The 16,741-nt window shown below is 40.0% G+C and overlaps 1 protein-coding gene across 4 annotated transcripts in view; it reads left to right on the top strand.

The window, feature by feature from the left end:
• The window catches only part of PTPRK (protein tyrosine phosphatase receptor type K), a 610,223-nt gene extending 606,005 nt beyond the window's left edge, over nucleotides 1-4,218 (top strand). For all 4 annotated transcript variants that reach the window (XM_054970457.1, XM_054970449.1, XM_054970440.1 and 1 more), the window contains 2 exons: nucleotides 1,258-1,393; nucleotides 3,166-4,218. In XM_054970457.1, the coding sequence (XP_054826432.1) occupies nucleotides 1,258-1,393; nucleotides 3,166-3,219 (190 nt within the window). In that variant the 3' untranslated portion in view covers nucleotides 3,220-4,218. The remainder of the gene's footprint in view (nucleotides 1-1,257; nucleotides 1,394-3,165) is intronic.
• The last annotated feature ends 12,523 nt before the right edge of the window (nucleotides 4,219-16,741 follow it).

Here is a 16,741-nt window from a genome sequence, read left to right as displayed (position 1 = left end):
TTGTGTGTTTGTTTTAACACAACTATATAGAAAATCTTGAATCAACTACACCTAAAACCCTTGATCAATTAGCTTATGCAGAACAAATCCCTAAGCAGAAAAAAACTTCTTAATTAACTCTACTAAAAAAAACCCCGAAGTTATATTGAAAAAATCCTTGATCAACTATGAAGAAAAAACCCTAATCAACTATACAAGAGATCTTTAATGATATAAGAACTCCTTTTTTTCTAAGCAAAAAAGCACAATGAACTTTACAAAATCTTTAACCAGAACCTTTAACCAATAATTCCAAATGTTATTGCTCACTCTGCAAACACTAACTTACTAAACCCACACAGTTCATATATTTGTTTATTATTAATAACAATTTTTAATTAATTATGTTGAGATTAACAGTTTGGCCAGCTGCCTTTAACTCCAAAGACCTACAAGCTGTCCCAGAGAGACTCCTACCAAAATGCTGGTGCTTGTCCTGGCAGCCACTGTGCAGAAAAATTCCCACAGGTAATGGCTGCCACTGCTACCAAAAACTAAAAACAGACAAGAGGTTGGGCTGAATGGAGGAGTTTCCATATACATATACAACACATGTGTAATGGCTTCAAATGGTGACACCCCTGCTGAAGCAAAACCTGTTACTGCCATAAGACTCCCTTAAAGTCGATATTAAAAGCTGGTTAGAAATAGCTCTATGTAAGAAGACTATAAGGAGGGGCAGGTCAAAAAGGCAGGGGTAACTCCCACCAGAAACCCCCTGAAATGAACACTAGTTCACGGATGCCACACATGCACTCAGATTACACCACACTCCCTTCAACACCCCTGGCAAACAAGGAACAACTTATCCAATCAAAGTGAAGAGTCAAGTGATTCAGCAGGCTAAGCTCTATGTCTGTTCCTCACCCATGGCAGCAAAAACCTGCACGGGAAGGAGTGTAGCTCCTGTATATAGCTCTGATCTCTGATTCCCCCCAAGCTATTCATGGGGGTTCTCCTATCCCCCAAGAGCAGCATTTCAGAGACATTTTTTGGTGGACGGCGGGGGGATCAACAAAAGTTGCCCCATTTGTATTGTATTGTATAGAAATTCTAGGTTGGATCTAAGCCAATAGGTTTCATATTCTGTTGTATATGCTTTATATTTTATTAGCTGACTTGGGTTCCCCTGTACCTGAGGTCTGTCTCTGCTCTGTCATATGTTGTATATTAAATGAACAGTTTTTTACAACACATTATTGTTGTGTTTGCGCTTAGGAATGGTGGTGGACGGAGTGGAATGTTCTGTGCCATAGGCATTGTAGTAGAAATGCTTAAAAGACAGAATGTTGTTGATGTTTTCCATGCAGTAAAAACTTTACGGAACAGTAAGCCAAACATGGTAGAAACACCGGTAAGTTCATGGATTTGGAATGCTGTTTTGAGTGTGCGACCAATGAAATTAGAAAATATTTATCTTATGAAAAGAGTAACTTAGGTGGAAACATTCTTCCATAATTACAGTTAACATCAGCATGTAAAAAGCCCAATAAAATAATTGTAATATATATATTAATATATAGTAAATCTAAGTAACCCTATACTTTTCCCTATCCAACAAATGCCTTAAGAAAAGCAAGGTATTTCATTGTATATGAAATCTGCAAGGCTTTGGCAACCTTTGCAGATTTCAAAACACTCATCGAGACAGCTGTTTGTTGTTTCTTGTTGCATTTGCATGATAGACACTGTCAAAAGGTTACTCTTGGCTATCCATGAATGTAATCATAGCCACTGGGGAAAAGGAGGTGGCTGAAAAGGTGTATGGAGAACAGATAGGCCGCTCTTGGGGAAAGAGCACAGGAGCAAGAAGCACAGCCACTTCCTTCCAGGTGATTCTGCCTTTCCAGGAGCTGTGGTGGTTCACAGTAGTCAACTGAAGAGTTTGGTAGAGCTAAAAGCCTATTTTTGGCCATTAGTATATGCAGGAAATGATGGATTAACAAATATGCAATACACTCCAAGGTATAATTGGAGTTGTAATTTTATTGGCAATTAGAGATGTGCAGATGGATTCTGACCCAGAAAAAAATTGGGGAGGGGGGTCTAATAATGCTTGTCTTGTATTGTTGGTTATTATGGCTACAGAAACTCTTACTCAGCTCTTTGCATCTCTACAACAAATTCAAATTGTCTGTGGGCCAAATTTAATTCACAGTTCCCTATCAGTATTCACTTCAGGTCTTTTTGGTATTCAGAGCATACATGATGTTATTTATAGTTTTAGTCTGCAGTTGTTGAATGACTGGAGTTCGGAGTTTTGGGTCTCATGTATTATGTAGGTGTCCTGACTTGATCTCTTTCCCAGCAGCTCTTTAGCCAGGTAAGGAAGCAAGCTAAGAAAACCAATGTAGCATTGTCACCTGCCCTCTATTCACCAAGACAATCAGATAACTATACTGAGCAGAACAGTAAAACCTTTCAGAACATTTTCCCCACTTCCTGCTAGTAATGCATAGTTTCTAGGATATTTTAGATTATGAGGGAGAGGGGATTTTATCCTTTTTTCAGAATAAAGACAATTACAGAGAGACAGTATCTTATCACTCATCTTAGAAAGGATCTGATTATCTTTTCCTCTCAGACGGAAGGCCTTGGAGTAAAAGCTATATTTTAGAATTCATATCTTTGCACAATCAAGCTGCAAAGCTGCACCTTCCATCTTACTAGTTCATTGAAATTCAAATTTCTGTCTGAGTTTGTCACAATTGCCAAAGCTGGATCTAAATTTCCTTTAGATTAGTGCCTTGCTGTAGTATTAAGATGTTAGTGCTAAGTACTGAATACTGTTTGACTGTGTAAAATGTATGTTGTCTTTGTCCAGAGTATAAATTCTCTGCTGATAATGAAAGCTGTGTTTTGTAACTGATGGAACAGAACAACAAATAATAGGGAAGCCAATACATTTATTATCTACCAGGCTAGCTGTTTTACAATATGATTAGATCTCCAGCCATAGCTGGCAGTAAATTCGTAAGAATTACCAAAAATCATGTGTAGCTAAAATAGAACAGCAGAGAAATAAATTGTAATGCAATTTTAAAAGATACCAGTGACTCATTTTTTTAAAAAAATAAGGAAAATATTTTTTAAAATTAATGACTATCTAATTTTCCCCTCTCCTAGGAGCAATATCGTTTCTGCTACGATGTCGCTTTGGAGTACCTTGAATCGTCTTAGTGTGAAAGGAGAGGTGCAATCATGTGAACCAAATAATATGAAACTTAATGAACTGTATTTTGGCATCAGCTGTTGAACCTGTGAAGAAAGATTTTAGTGAAGGGAAGACTTAATTTTTAAATGCAGAAGTATTTTTCTTAATAAATGGTGTACCTTATTAAAGAAAAAGAGGACTATTTGTTTCTATGCTTGTATACAGTATGAAGATTTAGTGCCACATAAATAAAGAGGAGCTGAGGCAGAGCCATGTCTGAGGCTCTAGGTAGGACTTTCCACTGTTGTATGTTCAGCTGTCTCTCAGTTACACTAGAGTCACCATCCGTTGCATGTATCTATTTCTATATGGCATTTTATTTCTCTTTGTTCTTAATTTGATAAATTGTTAAAAGTAAAAAAACCCTGCAAATTGATAGTCTCTAGGTTCCACGTGTTGCAAGAAAAAATATATAGGGAGGGAGAGATGTATGATAACTGGCTTATTTTGTTTTTAATGTGCAATGATGGCCTGATCACAAAGTTCTTTATAAAGAAATCTAAACATAAGCCAAAGACTCAAGTGTAAATATGTCTATATGAAAAAGAAAGCACATTGTATTTATTGTTTACTGACATTCCTTCTATGATGGCTAAACAAAAACATTTTTCCCTCTTGGAAAGCTTTTTTTTTTTTTTTTTTTTGCTGAAATCAAGTGTAAACGATTTTTGTAGATTATTTTTTGTATGTTTTTGTGTAAGTAGAAAGAGAATTTTTATGAGTAGGCCAGGAAACATTGGCATAGTGATTTTTGTGTGTGTATACATGTTTGTGAATGAAATTTATGTCAACAACTTGGTTACCGAAGGTCTATATAGGACCAAAATCAAAACCTCTTTCTCAAAATGTATAGTTTTTAATATAGATCAAATGGAAACTGCCTTGCTTATGGCCTTGCACAATGTGGGAAGTAATTTCATTATCGTTTTTAAGGAAACAAATAGTTTAACAACGAATGCTTGAAGTACAGGACAAAAAAAGGATGGAAATACATCCTTTCAAAGCAAGAGATGTATTTTAGAGAAATAATAGAAGGGAACCAACACATTTCTTATACTATTAACAGATGGAAGCTGCCATCTTAGCACTGGTGGCATAGAAGCCCATGCAGCCTTCTCCCGTGCCCATGTTTGGAGATACTGTGAAAGATTTTACTCCAGTTGACCACATGGCTCAACAGCAAAGCCCCTTCTCTATTTGAAGAAGCCACTTGATTGTTCAGCTGCAGTAAAAACTTTTGGAAACTTTCAGCTGCATATGAACTTTCTTCCCACCCACAAAATGGTAGGTTAGGCTCGAAGTGATGGGAAACATTGCCCTGTAACAACGCCACCATTGAACTGATCAATGCCAGAATCAAGCTGTAGGACAAAATATCCATGTTTTTATTCAATTCTTCATATTCACATTCATATGCCTGGACCTATTTTGCTAATGAAAATCATTCATTCCTTTATCCTGTTGATTTTTATGATCAAGAGTAAATGACAAGGTGCTTATAAATACTCATGTAAAATAAGAGTGAATTAAAGAAGTTTTTTTTAAGTAAAATCTTGATATCCTATTGTTTTCTGTTTGAATTGAGCTCACTATAATTGAAAACATGGTTCAGGGAAATTACAGCCGCATGGCAAACGTGATAGAAATAGCTTTAATCAATTTCCTTCTATTTAGTGTGTGAAGATAATATCCAGTGATCTTGAGAAATATATACCAGAGCATATTTGTGGACTGAGTTCAGGAAAGGAACATCAATTTTATTGAATACGTCCAAAGGCCTTCTCAATATATTACATTCTATATAGCAATCATTCTGCATAGATGTGTTTCATTCATTTGCATTACCATCATCCATATGTGATGGTGGTACTTTATCATTTTGAGGTAGATAAAAGATTTAGAACACTTGTGTCACCACTACTTTGTATACTGCTGCCTACCCATCTGTGCCCAGCAAGTCATTTCCTCTAAACATTACTCTCTTGGAAAGCCAGGGGGAAAGATTATTGCTCTCTATAGTCCTATATTTGCCCAAATAAGAGCAATATTCATTATTTTTATTAACCAGACTACTGCCAAATGCATCAAAAAATTATGATGTATACTTTGCAGTTCCATTTCCACTTTTATATGCCAAACAGAATTGCACAGGCCAACAATATTGCAGAATTCCATTAGCAAATAAAAGCAAAATTTTCAGAAATATGATCTCTGTTCACAGACATAATTTTTACTGCATTTCAGATTGATCTGGATGGTGTAGAAAATATAGCAATTCATCCTTGTTACATGATATCCAACTCAGAATTCATCATTTCTTATGACATAGGCAGTGGCTCCATAGCAGAAAATGCTGTTGGTTGGCTTCAGAAAATCTTGAAAGATATAAGCTAATATTTACTTTTGGCAAATTTCTATCACCATTGCTAAAATTCACTTAGCAAACAAGAACATGAAATACATTATCATTTTATCCATGTCCCGCTCAGTCATGCTTAATGATCTTAGAAACATGCCTATCATCTGGTGGTTACTGTCAAAAATATGAGGGCTGGAAAAGAATCCAATTTTGGCGCATTAGACTTATCACACAATCAACTTCCTCTTCATTTTTTAAAACTGATTGCTGCAAATGCCATCACAGGTAGGTTAAGACATGATTACGTGAACAACAAAAATAGATTTTCAATACTTGTGTCAACTGAGTCAGTGTATCCTATGTGACAATAAACATGATGACTAAGATCGGAACTAACCCATAACTATGAAAGGCATTAAGCAAGGCTCCATTTTGGCCTCCCCCCTTTTTTCTTTCGACATCAATTATTTGATCAGCTGCTGTGGAAGGGCTGATACCTGTCCCCTATTTTAGCTGATCAGAAGATTACCAAAAGAACAAAGTTACAGTGTTTGGTATAAGACCCAGATTCAGATTGTGGAACATCAGTAGTCATAGTTTAGAACAGGTATCAAATTTCAAATATCTGGAGGTGATGATTCAATCCTCTGGGGCAAGAAATGCTCACCATGAGTATGTTGCCAACATTGGTCATAAATCTGCACAGGGCATCTTAAGATTCTTCTTTACTAAAGGTGGGTAATATATTCCAGTGGCCCTCAAATTGTACCAATCTAAAATGGTTTCCTAATTTCTGTATGGCGCTATGTTAGGTCTGCCTTCAAGTTTCGCCCACCTGGAAAAAAAACAAGCGAAATTTTTAAGAGCAATATTTCAATTCCCCAGTTGTATCTCCAATACCAGCCTACTCCTTGAATCTGGCCTGATAAGATTGGAGGCTAAGGTTAGCCTTGCTTCTATAAATATGTGGATTAAGCTAAACCATTCCCCTCAGTCTTACATTGCTAATTTTTAGGGACAGCTTCTCTTCTATCTGGCTCAAGTCAGTTTATCAAAAGCTGAATTTGCTAGGTCTTTCCCCCAAGTTTCTTTTATCAAGATCTCTAGATCAAGCTGGGGCCCTAATTAAACAAAGGACGCTAGATATCAAACGGCAAGGAGATATAGTTCCTCACTTTCTGGCCCCTATGAAAGTGAGATATGTTGTAACCTCAGCAGCTTATTTGTCATTATTAGAGATTCTGTCCCATCACAGGGCTTTCTCCATTAACAGATGGAACATTTTCCCCTCTGCAGTTGTTGAGGGATGTTATAAAAAGGTCCCAATGGCAGAGAGGGTCTGCCCTTGTGTTTTTCTTTGGTATAATTTGCTTGATAGATATGTGCTGGTTATGAACCGTAAAAACAACTAGCCCTATTTCTGTGCGAGAAATTGTTTGCAATGTAAACAAAATCCAAGTTCCCATTCCCTGCCATTTTTAGGGAACCCCCTCCTACCCAACTTTGAAGGAAAAAAAGATCTGTTTAGAAGTTGTAGGGTTTGGAAGTCATACGACATCCTTAAACTGAAATGTTCAGCTCATCCACTATGAGTAGTACTATGACTGAGCAGCAAAGTTATCTGCATTTTAAAAAAATACTTTATAAGCCCATCTTTCTCTTGACAAATCAGGATCCAAGACTGGTCTAATGCATGGCAAGTAGCAAAAACAGGCTTGATTTCACAAAAACCATATTTTAACTATGGTTATTTTGCCAAACTAGTATTCTGCTTCCAGACAATCTCTCAGTCCTGGTTTACCTGAACAACTTCTGGTTTCAGCAACTTCGCTCTTCCCCTATCTCTTCTGTAGATACTTGATTTGCATAACATGCATCATTTGAGTGCAAAAACCAAAGATTCACTGCCTCTCCAATTGGTTTAGCACTAGCTGACAGAGCCATTCCTCTTTCTCAGGTACTTGGCTGCGTGGCTTTTCACATTCTTTCTTCACATCAAATCTGAGGATTCCAAATCCTCTTGCTGATTTCACTGCATCCCTACCCAGGCCCATGCAAATTGGTGCAAGGATCCAATAGAACCTTCCCTTCCTCAAGTTTCATCCCACAACTAGCAACATTATTGCACCCAAACATGCCTTTAGCAGAGTGGAGTCTTGCACCAGCTACTGTGTACCTAACACACTCCCCTTCTCTGGGTTTCTCATATTCTACAGCTTTTTTTCTCTACACAAATACCACCTACCAATCCCATACCAGGAGCATTCTCACAATCAAGCCTTAAAAAGTGATCCACAAAGTACCAAGACTAAATGCAAACAGAATACTTGTGTGAATAACTGTATAGCCAGGGGTCATTTCATAGAAAAAGAGCTGGAGGAACTCATTAGCATAACTCATTAGCATATGCCATGCCTCTTGCCATCACCGGAAGTGTGTCATTAGCATAACTGATTTGCATATGCCACACCCCCTGACATCACCTATCCTGGCTGTTTTGGACCCAATCCTGGCCATTCAGGGCCAAAATTGGGCCCAAAATGGCAAAAAGGGGCTGAAAAGGGGCCCAAAATGGTCAGGATCAGGCTGCTGATGAGTGGGAAAGTGATCCACCACCCATTAGAGGCCCAATCCAGGCCGTTTCGGCCCCAATCCAGGTCAAAACAGGCCCCAAATGGCCAAGAGTCAGGTAGGTGGGGCCATCTGACATGTGACCTCTTTGGGGAACTGCCGGAACTGCGTTCCTGCGCGTTCCCCCTCGAAATGAGCCCTGTGTATAGCCAAGTGTACACGAGATTAAACATACACAGCTTTACCTCTCACTGCTTTATTTTTCCTGAACCATGTAAGAAAGGGCAATGACAGAATTCCCAGGCTTCTAAGTAGGGATGTTTGAAAACCCACTGGTTTGGTTCACCAGTTGTTTGCCCATCGTAAACAAGGAACCGATCGGCCATCAGTCAGTTCATTATTCACAAATAGTTTATGCTGATTCACTGGGTTACTTTTCAAGTATCTACACAGCACATAGCAACTGGCAGAGTTCCATGCCCACACAGTCTCACAGAGCTGAGCGCAATCCTATGCTCTCCTGTGCCTCCTTTCCCACAGACCTGTTGTAGCTGCATTTCTCTTGACAACCAATGGTATAAATAGTGAGCAAATCCATCAGCCAATGCTTATATGTAAAGGCTCCATTTCTAAAAAGTATTTTAAAAAGTCATTTGATGTTCATTAGGTCCATGTTATCACTGTTTGTCATCATATCTAACTGTGCCATCTCATGTTGGGACTGCAGAGGTACCGGCCAGCTGCAGAGAGGTATTCCAAGCATTAGGGACCAGTGAGGTGGCTTTCCCCCTCACAGTGCATACACAGCTCGTTTGCTGCTGAAACAGCATGTGTCTTGAGGCACGGCACCCCCATTCAGTTTTTTGGTGCCATCAAGAGAGATTCTTCTCTTCCCTGCATTTCTTCATCTTTCCCTGCTGTGAGTTGGTTGCCTCTGATCTTTTTCAAGGAGTATGATCAGGACATCCCAGACTTTAAAAAGTGCTCCAAGTACAAGAATAAATTTCACACAGAGAGAAGCACAAGGTATGTCTGCTCTGCTTGGGAGTGGCCCATAATGTATCTGAGTGTCAACATTGCCAACTGTTCATACCCAAGGCTAGGAGGGACAGGGCTTCCCTCCTTAAGGCTGCCCTATAGGAGAAAATTATTTCTGTCTCAGAAACCCTAGCAGCAAAGACGCCTGCAATGTGAGAGCCCACCTGCAGATCTGAAGTTCCATCAGTTCCAACACCATACACATATAAGGTATCACTCTCGAGCTCTGTTGGTTCCAACCTTGGATTTCAGATAGGATCTGCTCTCTGGTTCTGAGGCATCTGACCCTGAAGCAGCAGCACCGCCACTCCCCAGACCATCTGGCCACTGAGCATTCCACATTCAAGCCTCCTGCAAAGAAGATTAAAGGTTAAAAATAAAACTAAACACCTGACACTATCAGCTTAGCTCCATTGGTCTGAGGACACCTCCATCCTCCCTCATACACCGTCTCCGCCTCTAACCCCATCTCACCATGGGGGAGAAGATGAGCAGTGCATTATCAACAACCTAATTTAAGATCCAGCACTAGTCCCATCATTGGTTCTGATACCAATACCTGCCACGGCTACATTATCACAAGCGACACTTGTGTCAAGGCTTGGCCAGCTCAATTTGCATTGGCCTATCCTATGTCCCAAACTCCACAGATGGGCAGTTGGCAAGAGATCTTTAAATTGTCTCAGCATGCAGCCTCACTCTCGACTCAGGGACATCCCCTCATGCCATCAGTACTGTCAGTTCCAACTCCTCAGTACCAAGCTCCATTTGATGTTCTCCAATTCAGAGGAAGAAGAGATCACTCACATTCTGATATAACTTTGGAACTCGCATCGGATCCATTGCCCAAGGAAATAGCTTTGTCATCCTGAATGATGACTTCCAGTTGTTTGCAGAGCAAATGATCCCAATTACCAGGGCACTGGAGTTGGACATCTGAATAAAGAACAGCAAGCACTTTATTCAAATTCCCCTGCATCCGTGGCTTTTCCTGAGGTAGAAAACATGCTGGACATAGCCCATGGAGTCTGGGAAAAGCCCACCTCAATATCAGCCACATCAAGAGTGACTGAGAGTCTCTATAAACTAAAGCAACAGGATTGTGATTTTTTATTTACCCATTGCCGCTTCCTCTCTGGCCATGAAAAAGTTCTGAAGCTACTACCAGCATGACACCCACTTAGCAGCAGCAGAGTAGTCCAGAAACTGGATGCTTTGGGCTGCAAAGTGTAGCAGCCCTAAACCTCCCTATTGCACCAAGCAATTATAGGGTCATACAACCTCTTTCTCTGGGAACTTTTTCTCACTTACCTGTAGGATCTCCCAGAGGACCACCAGGCCCTCGCTAAGGTATTGCAAGGTGAGGCTAATTGCCTAGTCAAGCAACAGATGAACTCCAGCAGATGTGTCCTGGATTGCTCAGTGAAATCCATGGCTTCTACAGTTGTGTTGCACTGTCACACTTGGTTATATTCCACAGGAAAAACCGACAACGATTGAGGATTTTCCATTCAAAGAACACTTCTTATTCTCAGAAAAGACAGATGACTCTCGAATGCAACTGAAAAAAATAACCAAAAAACAGCCAGGTCTTTAGTAGTCACTGAACCACCTTAGCAACCATCTTACAGATACAGCTACCAAGGTCACCAGCAGTGACAAAAGCAATACCAGTACCATTCTTTGAGATACTCAACACAACCTTACTATGCCCAGAGTAGAAAGAGGCCTAAACAACCTTGACCTTAATCTCCCAAGTCTTCACAGCATGGACAAAAGTCCCTCTTCTGATTAACTGAGTCAGAACAGCCCTCCTCCATCTGTTTCAAAGACAGGCTGAGTCCTTTCTACCCAGTTTGGCAGAGTATCATCAACAATATCAGAGTCCTCTCCATCGTTACATGGGGGTATTGGCTACAAAAAGCTTCCACAGTTGGACTTCCCACCTGCTGTGCCTACAGCTTGCCTGAAAGGACTCGACCAGGCTCTAGATGACTTCCTTTCTAAAGGGGCCATTGAGAAAGTTCAGAAGTTTGATTCTCTGTTAGGCTTTTAATCCAGGAATATTATGGCATCTAAGAAAGATGGGGGAGTGAGGCCCATTTTGGACTTCTGCCAGTTAAACAAATGTATTAAAGTTGAAAAGTTTTGAAAGTTAACGTTGTATAAAGTCATGCAGCTATTACAATCATGTTCGTGGTTTGCAGTCCTAGAACTTAAGGTCACATGCTTCCACATTTTGATCCACCCAGCAAACAGGAAGTACTTGCATTTCAAGTGCAGGGACACCTGCTACTGGTATACAGAACTACCCTTTGGGTTGGCCTCAGCCCAATGAATGTTCACCAAATGTATCTCCGTGGTAGTTGCATTCCTCAGATCCCAAGGATGCTCTATCGACCCATACCTGGACAATTGACTCTTGGTGCCCCATTCTGAGTCCCAATTGCAAATACAAATCTACACCATTCACATGGTCTCTCAGGAATTTGAAAAAGTCTAACCTCATATCTTTGTAGTGTACCTATTTTATAGGTGCAAAACTAGACTTCCTATCAGGTAGGGCTTTTCTTCAAGATGACCGTATTTGAACATTACATTCCCGGGACCAGGTTTTCCTTTCAGTACAATTCCAGTTGGTCTTAACGATACAGAAACTATTGGTACTTATCACTTCTATGACAGCTGTGGTGTCCTTTGCATACCTACATATGAGATCTCTCCAGAATTGGTTCAATTGAAAACCCATTTCAACACTCCCAGGACATCAAATCCTCTATCCCAAGATCTCTGATTTGATGGATTAGAGATAATCTAGATACAAATGTTCCCTTCAGTATTCTGCTCTCCAAGATAGATATCACCACTGATGCTTTGCTCCAAGAATGAGTAACCTAGATTCAGAGGGATCCCAGAGGCAAGGGATCCCTCTGAATCTAGGTTACATATCAGTATCTTAGAGCTGAGAGCCATTCATTTTGACCTTGACACCTTTGCAGGTCTGAGGGTACAGGTCTGCATAGACAATACCATGACCATCTACTACTTGAACAAACAAGGGGGAATGGTTTCTTTCAAGTTCTATGCCGAGGCAGCAGCCATTTGGGAATGACAATACAAAACAACATGTCCCTCCATGCCATCCACATAATGGGCATAGACAACTCAAAAGCAGAGGCCCTCAGATTGACAGCCTGGCTACTCAACCCACCATGACTCATTTCTCCAAGGAACTGACACAGGTCATTCTCAATGCCTACAAGGTTTCTACATGCACCTTATACCATCACAAATTGAATACATATGCTTCCTGCCCTTATTCCTGCCCTCTAGACATGATTCTCCACTACCTACTAACTCTCCCCAATGAAGGTCTATCTGTCACATCTGTCAAGGTTCACCTAGTGACTGTATCAGCATTCCACGAACTAAAAGTAGAAGTGGTTTTTCCCACTACATATCTAAACAGTTTGTGAAAGGGCTCTTCAAAACTCTCCCCCCTAAACCCATCCCGGTCACACAGTAAAGCTTCTCTTTGCTGTTAACGAAACCTACATTTCCTCCTTTTGAACCCATGTCCTCCTGCACACTATCCCTGTTCTCATGGAAGGTGAGCTTGCTAATTGCCATCATGTCATTGGGGAATTGACCTCACTCAGAAGGGACCCTCCCTTGACTCAGTTTTATCTTTAGAAACTGGATTTACACACAAGCATGGAGTTTCTCCTGAAGATTGTTTCAAAGTTCCGCCTGTCTCCATACACCATTCTACTTATGTTTTTCCCTCACCATGCTTGGCCTGTGAGTGTACATTACACAAATTAGACATTCAAAGATTTTTATTTATTTAATTTGTATTTGTTTTGATTTATACCCTGCCCTCCCCACAAGTGGGCTCAGGGCGGCTTTATTGTTTTATATGAATAGAACAAAACAGTTCAGTAAGTTCGGGGACTATTTATTTGTTATGCTGTACCTAGCCACAGCCAAATAGTTTTAGCCCAGTCTCTATTGAGATGGACACTACAACCATCAAACTGTGTTAGGCACAAGCTGGTGTTTCTTGCCTTGCCTTCACCAGGGCTCAAGTTTCATCTGCTGCTTTCCTTTGGAGTGTTCCTCTCCATGACATGTGTCGGGCTGCAATGCGGTCTACAGCCAACACCTTTGTCAGACACTGCTCTGTAGATACAAATTCAAGAAGAGAATGAGCAGTTGGAACAGCGGTGTTGCCTTTCTCATTTAACTGACAGGCTCGCCCCTCCTCCATTAGTGAGTAGCTCTTCATATTCCCAATGTGAGACTGCACAGTTAGCTACGATGATAAAAGCAGTTGCACTTACCTGTAACTGTTGTTCATCAAGTATCTTCTGTGCAGTGACACATTCCCTCCCTCCTGCCCTGCTATGAGCTCTGTTTTTCTTTCACTTATGCTTGACTCCAGTGGCTCAGGAGAAATGCCCCACCTCATGATGCATGCTGTTTCAGCAGGACGTGGTGTGAGGGGGAGTGCCCCCTCACAGGGTCCTGGAACTAGAAGTTCCTCTCTGCATCTAGTCTGTGCCTGCACAGTCCAATGTTTACCTGCACAGAATGCACTCAATGAACAACTATTACAAGTAAGTGCACTCCTCCTTTATTTGTGCATGCACATTGTCATGCACAATTATGAGAGGGGTAGTTCCCATCTCATGTATTTTAATGGCCTGACCAGACCATCCATGACTTTGGGTAGAATTAATCTTGCCTACTGCACAGATCTTCAAAGCTCTGTGAAGCAAAGAAATTAAACTGCACCACTGCAAGGAAACTACCACCATAGCTACTGCACAGCTACCAAGCTGTTTGACTATTGTTCACGGCGGCAAATGGAACGGCAAACAGATCCGACATTCAGCTCACAGGTGATTGTGACTGTCAAAGTATGAAACATATTCACTGAAATTTGCAGCATCTCTGCTTCTAAGCAAGCATAGTCAGGGAGGAAAGACAAGCCTGCAGCAAGGTAGATTAGCAACCAAAAACAAGGATAAGTGAGGCAGCTGGAAAGAAGCAGTGATAGGAGAGAAAGCTTTCAATTATGCCAGTTATCTCTGTAGCTCAGGAAATGTGAAAAGTGGAATCAGGGAATGTCAGGACTGAACCAGGACATTTGTATTTATATACCATGTAAAACCATAATTAAGACCCTGTGGTTAGTAAACCTTCAGATCCAGGTTTAAGGAATCCTAACTTGGCATAGTTAGTGAATAATCTGCATTCAGATGGTCAATTAACCTTTATTTAATCAACCATGGATTTGCATGACTTCTGAACCAAGCCGCAGTCTCCAAATACCGCAAGGGTTTATTTCCTCCATTTCCCAATCAACTTTGTAGTAAAAAAAATCCTTTGCATCTACAACCATTTTATCAAGAATAGTTTTAATCACTAATATAAAAAGGTTGGGTGTTGCTAAGCTTCCCATCCTGTGAAGGTGTTTTTGACTATGGGAAGATTAATAGTGAATGAGTTTAAGGCATTTTGGCACAGCCTAGCAGTTCATTGATTGTAGGTCAAAACTCTCTGGAGCAGTTTTTTCCTGTTCCATAGTTAAAGAGAAAGCTGATTTAAAAATTATGAAAACATATTAAAGATATGGCAGGAATATACAGTTCATTGAGCTGATTTAAATGGTGTATTCTGCACTGAGATTGAAATGTGCCCGACATAGTGCAGTGGAAATGGAGCTGTAAGCCACAATTAACTTTCTGCTCTAGAAACTGGGAAGAAAACTTTAACCATAATGGTTCTCTCATCACAAATTTAAGAACAAGAATTGGTTGTTCAATTTTTGTATAATGGAATGCTTGAGTGCTCACTTTATCCCCTCAGTGTTTTGTAGGAAACTCTAGCACATTCTCAGATTTATTATATTAGAGAGAACATTCAGATAATGGTATTGGCTAATGGTGTGTCCTCATTTAACCCAAAGCATTGTGAAAACAAACAAAAGGGTTTTCAGTAAAACTTGTGAGTGTAAATGGTATTCAAAAATCCGTCCAGTTTGTATTACAGATGGTATTTCAAAAAAAGCGAGAGTTACAAAAAAAAACCCTGATGTAGATTCAATAATGGATACTTTCACTTAGCTTTTCAGCTCTCCTTAATGAATGGAAATGCTAACTAGCAAGGAAGGGACAGTCTGAGAGAATCATTTGTTACTGAGTCACATGGAAGGCCATGATTACCTGGACTGGCAAATAACACAATGACCTTTCACAACCTTCTTCTTTTCTCTTTCTGCCAGGTAATCGGAAATTAAATGTGAAAGTTTCTTGTATGTTAGTCTTGCCTTACTCTGCATGGTAAAATACCTAAATTCCTACTGCAATTGAAAGGAAACTAGTAAATTACTCTTGTGAAGGAAAAAACCTGTATGTAATTCTTTTTTGTTGAACAGTTAGGATTTGATCAGCCTAACTTTTTTATTTCCTGAAGGTCTTATATATACTTGCCTGCTATACTGATGTTTTTAAATGCACTTTTTCAATGATGGTTTATGCATAAAGGCCAGTGGGTGTTGGGGACAAATAAAAACCTGAAAAGTTAGACTCAAGGAAGTGGCAACAGGCAAGTTCGTGTCAAATTAAAGTGATTTGGCAGTAAAAGAAGAGCCTAAATTCCCTTTTGACAAATCATCTATGAGGTGGCCAACAGGACCACAGGATGGCCATTGAGAGCTCAGAATGGTCCTTGCTCAAGCAAGCATTCATGCAAGGGTACCATGAAGCAAAAAGAATTTACGGACTTTGAGAGTTCTGTTAAAATGATAATGGATGCAAAAGTTTTAGAGCTCTGGTCCATATAGTCTATGTATAAACAAACCAGATTGAAGGTAATGTCAAGAAAAAAGGAGGCAGTTCCTTAATCAAGAAGTCAGTTTTATTTACTTTAAAAAGTAGATAATAGGGAAAATAAAGTGGTTTTAATTTACTTCCTTGTAAAAGGAACATTACAACAGTTGTCATTGTGTATGAAATTTACAGCAACCCGACAAGAGTGTGGTTACATGTTGAGAGTGGGGGCAGAGGTTGGAAAATGGAGAAAAGGAATAGGATGATTTGGGGGAAGGGAAAAAAGAGTCTGTAAGTGATTGAAACTTGCAAGATGAGGGAGTAGGCATAGGCTAAAACAGGTAGTTGAAGAGATTAGTGAAGCCATGCTTCATCAAGGCAGTATTGGACTATTGATGGGGAAAACAAAATGCTTGAGCAGAACAATAAGAGGAAAAGTGGGTTGAAATGGCGCAGTGGAAACTTGACAGGAGGAGAGAGTAGATTGGTGAGGGAGGAATTGGATTAAAGAGACTGAGGAGAAAGGAACAAATATCAGGTAACAGAGGAGGCTAATGATTGCTACTGAAATGGCTGTTCAAAGGAGTAATTACTATCACACTCAAGAGTTAAGTGGCAACATAGTAGTATCCTGGGCTCCAGGAGATGAAATTCAATTTCATCACAGCCCTACACTCACAGATT

The sequence above is a fragment of the Eublepharis macularius genome, chromosome 1, assembly GCF_028583425.1.
Source record: "Eublepharis macularius isolate TG4126 chromosome 1, MPM_Emac_v1.0, whole genome shotgun sequence".
Taxonomy (NCBI): Eukaryota; Metazoa; Chordata; class Lepidosauria; order Squamata; family Eublepharidae; genus Eublepharis; species Eublepharis macularius.
This window is presented reverse-complemented; position numbering and strand designations above follow the sequence as displayed.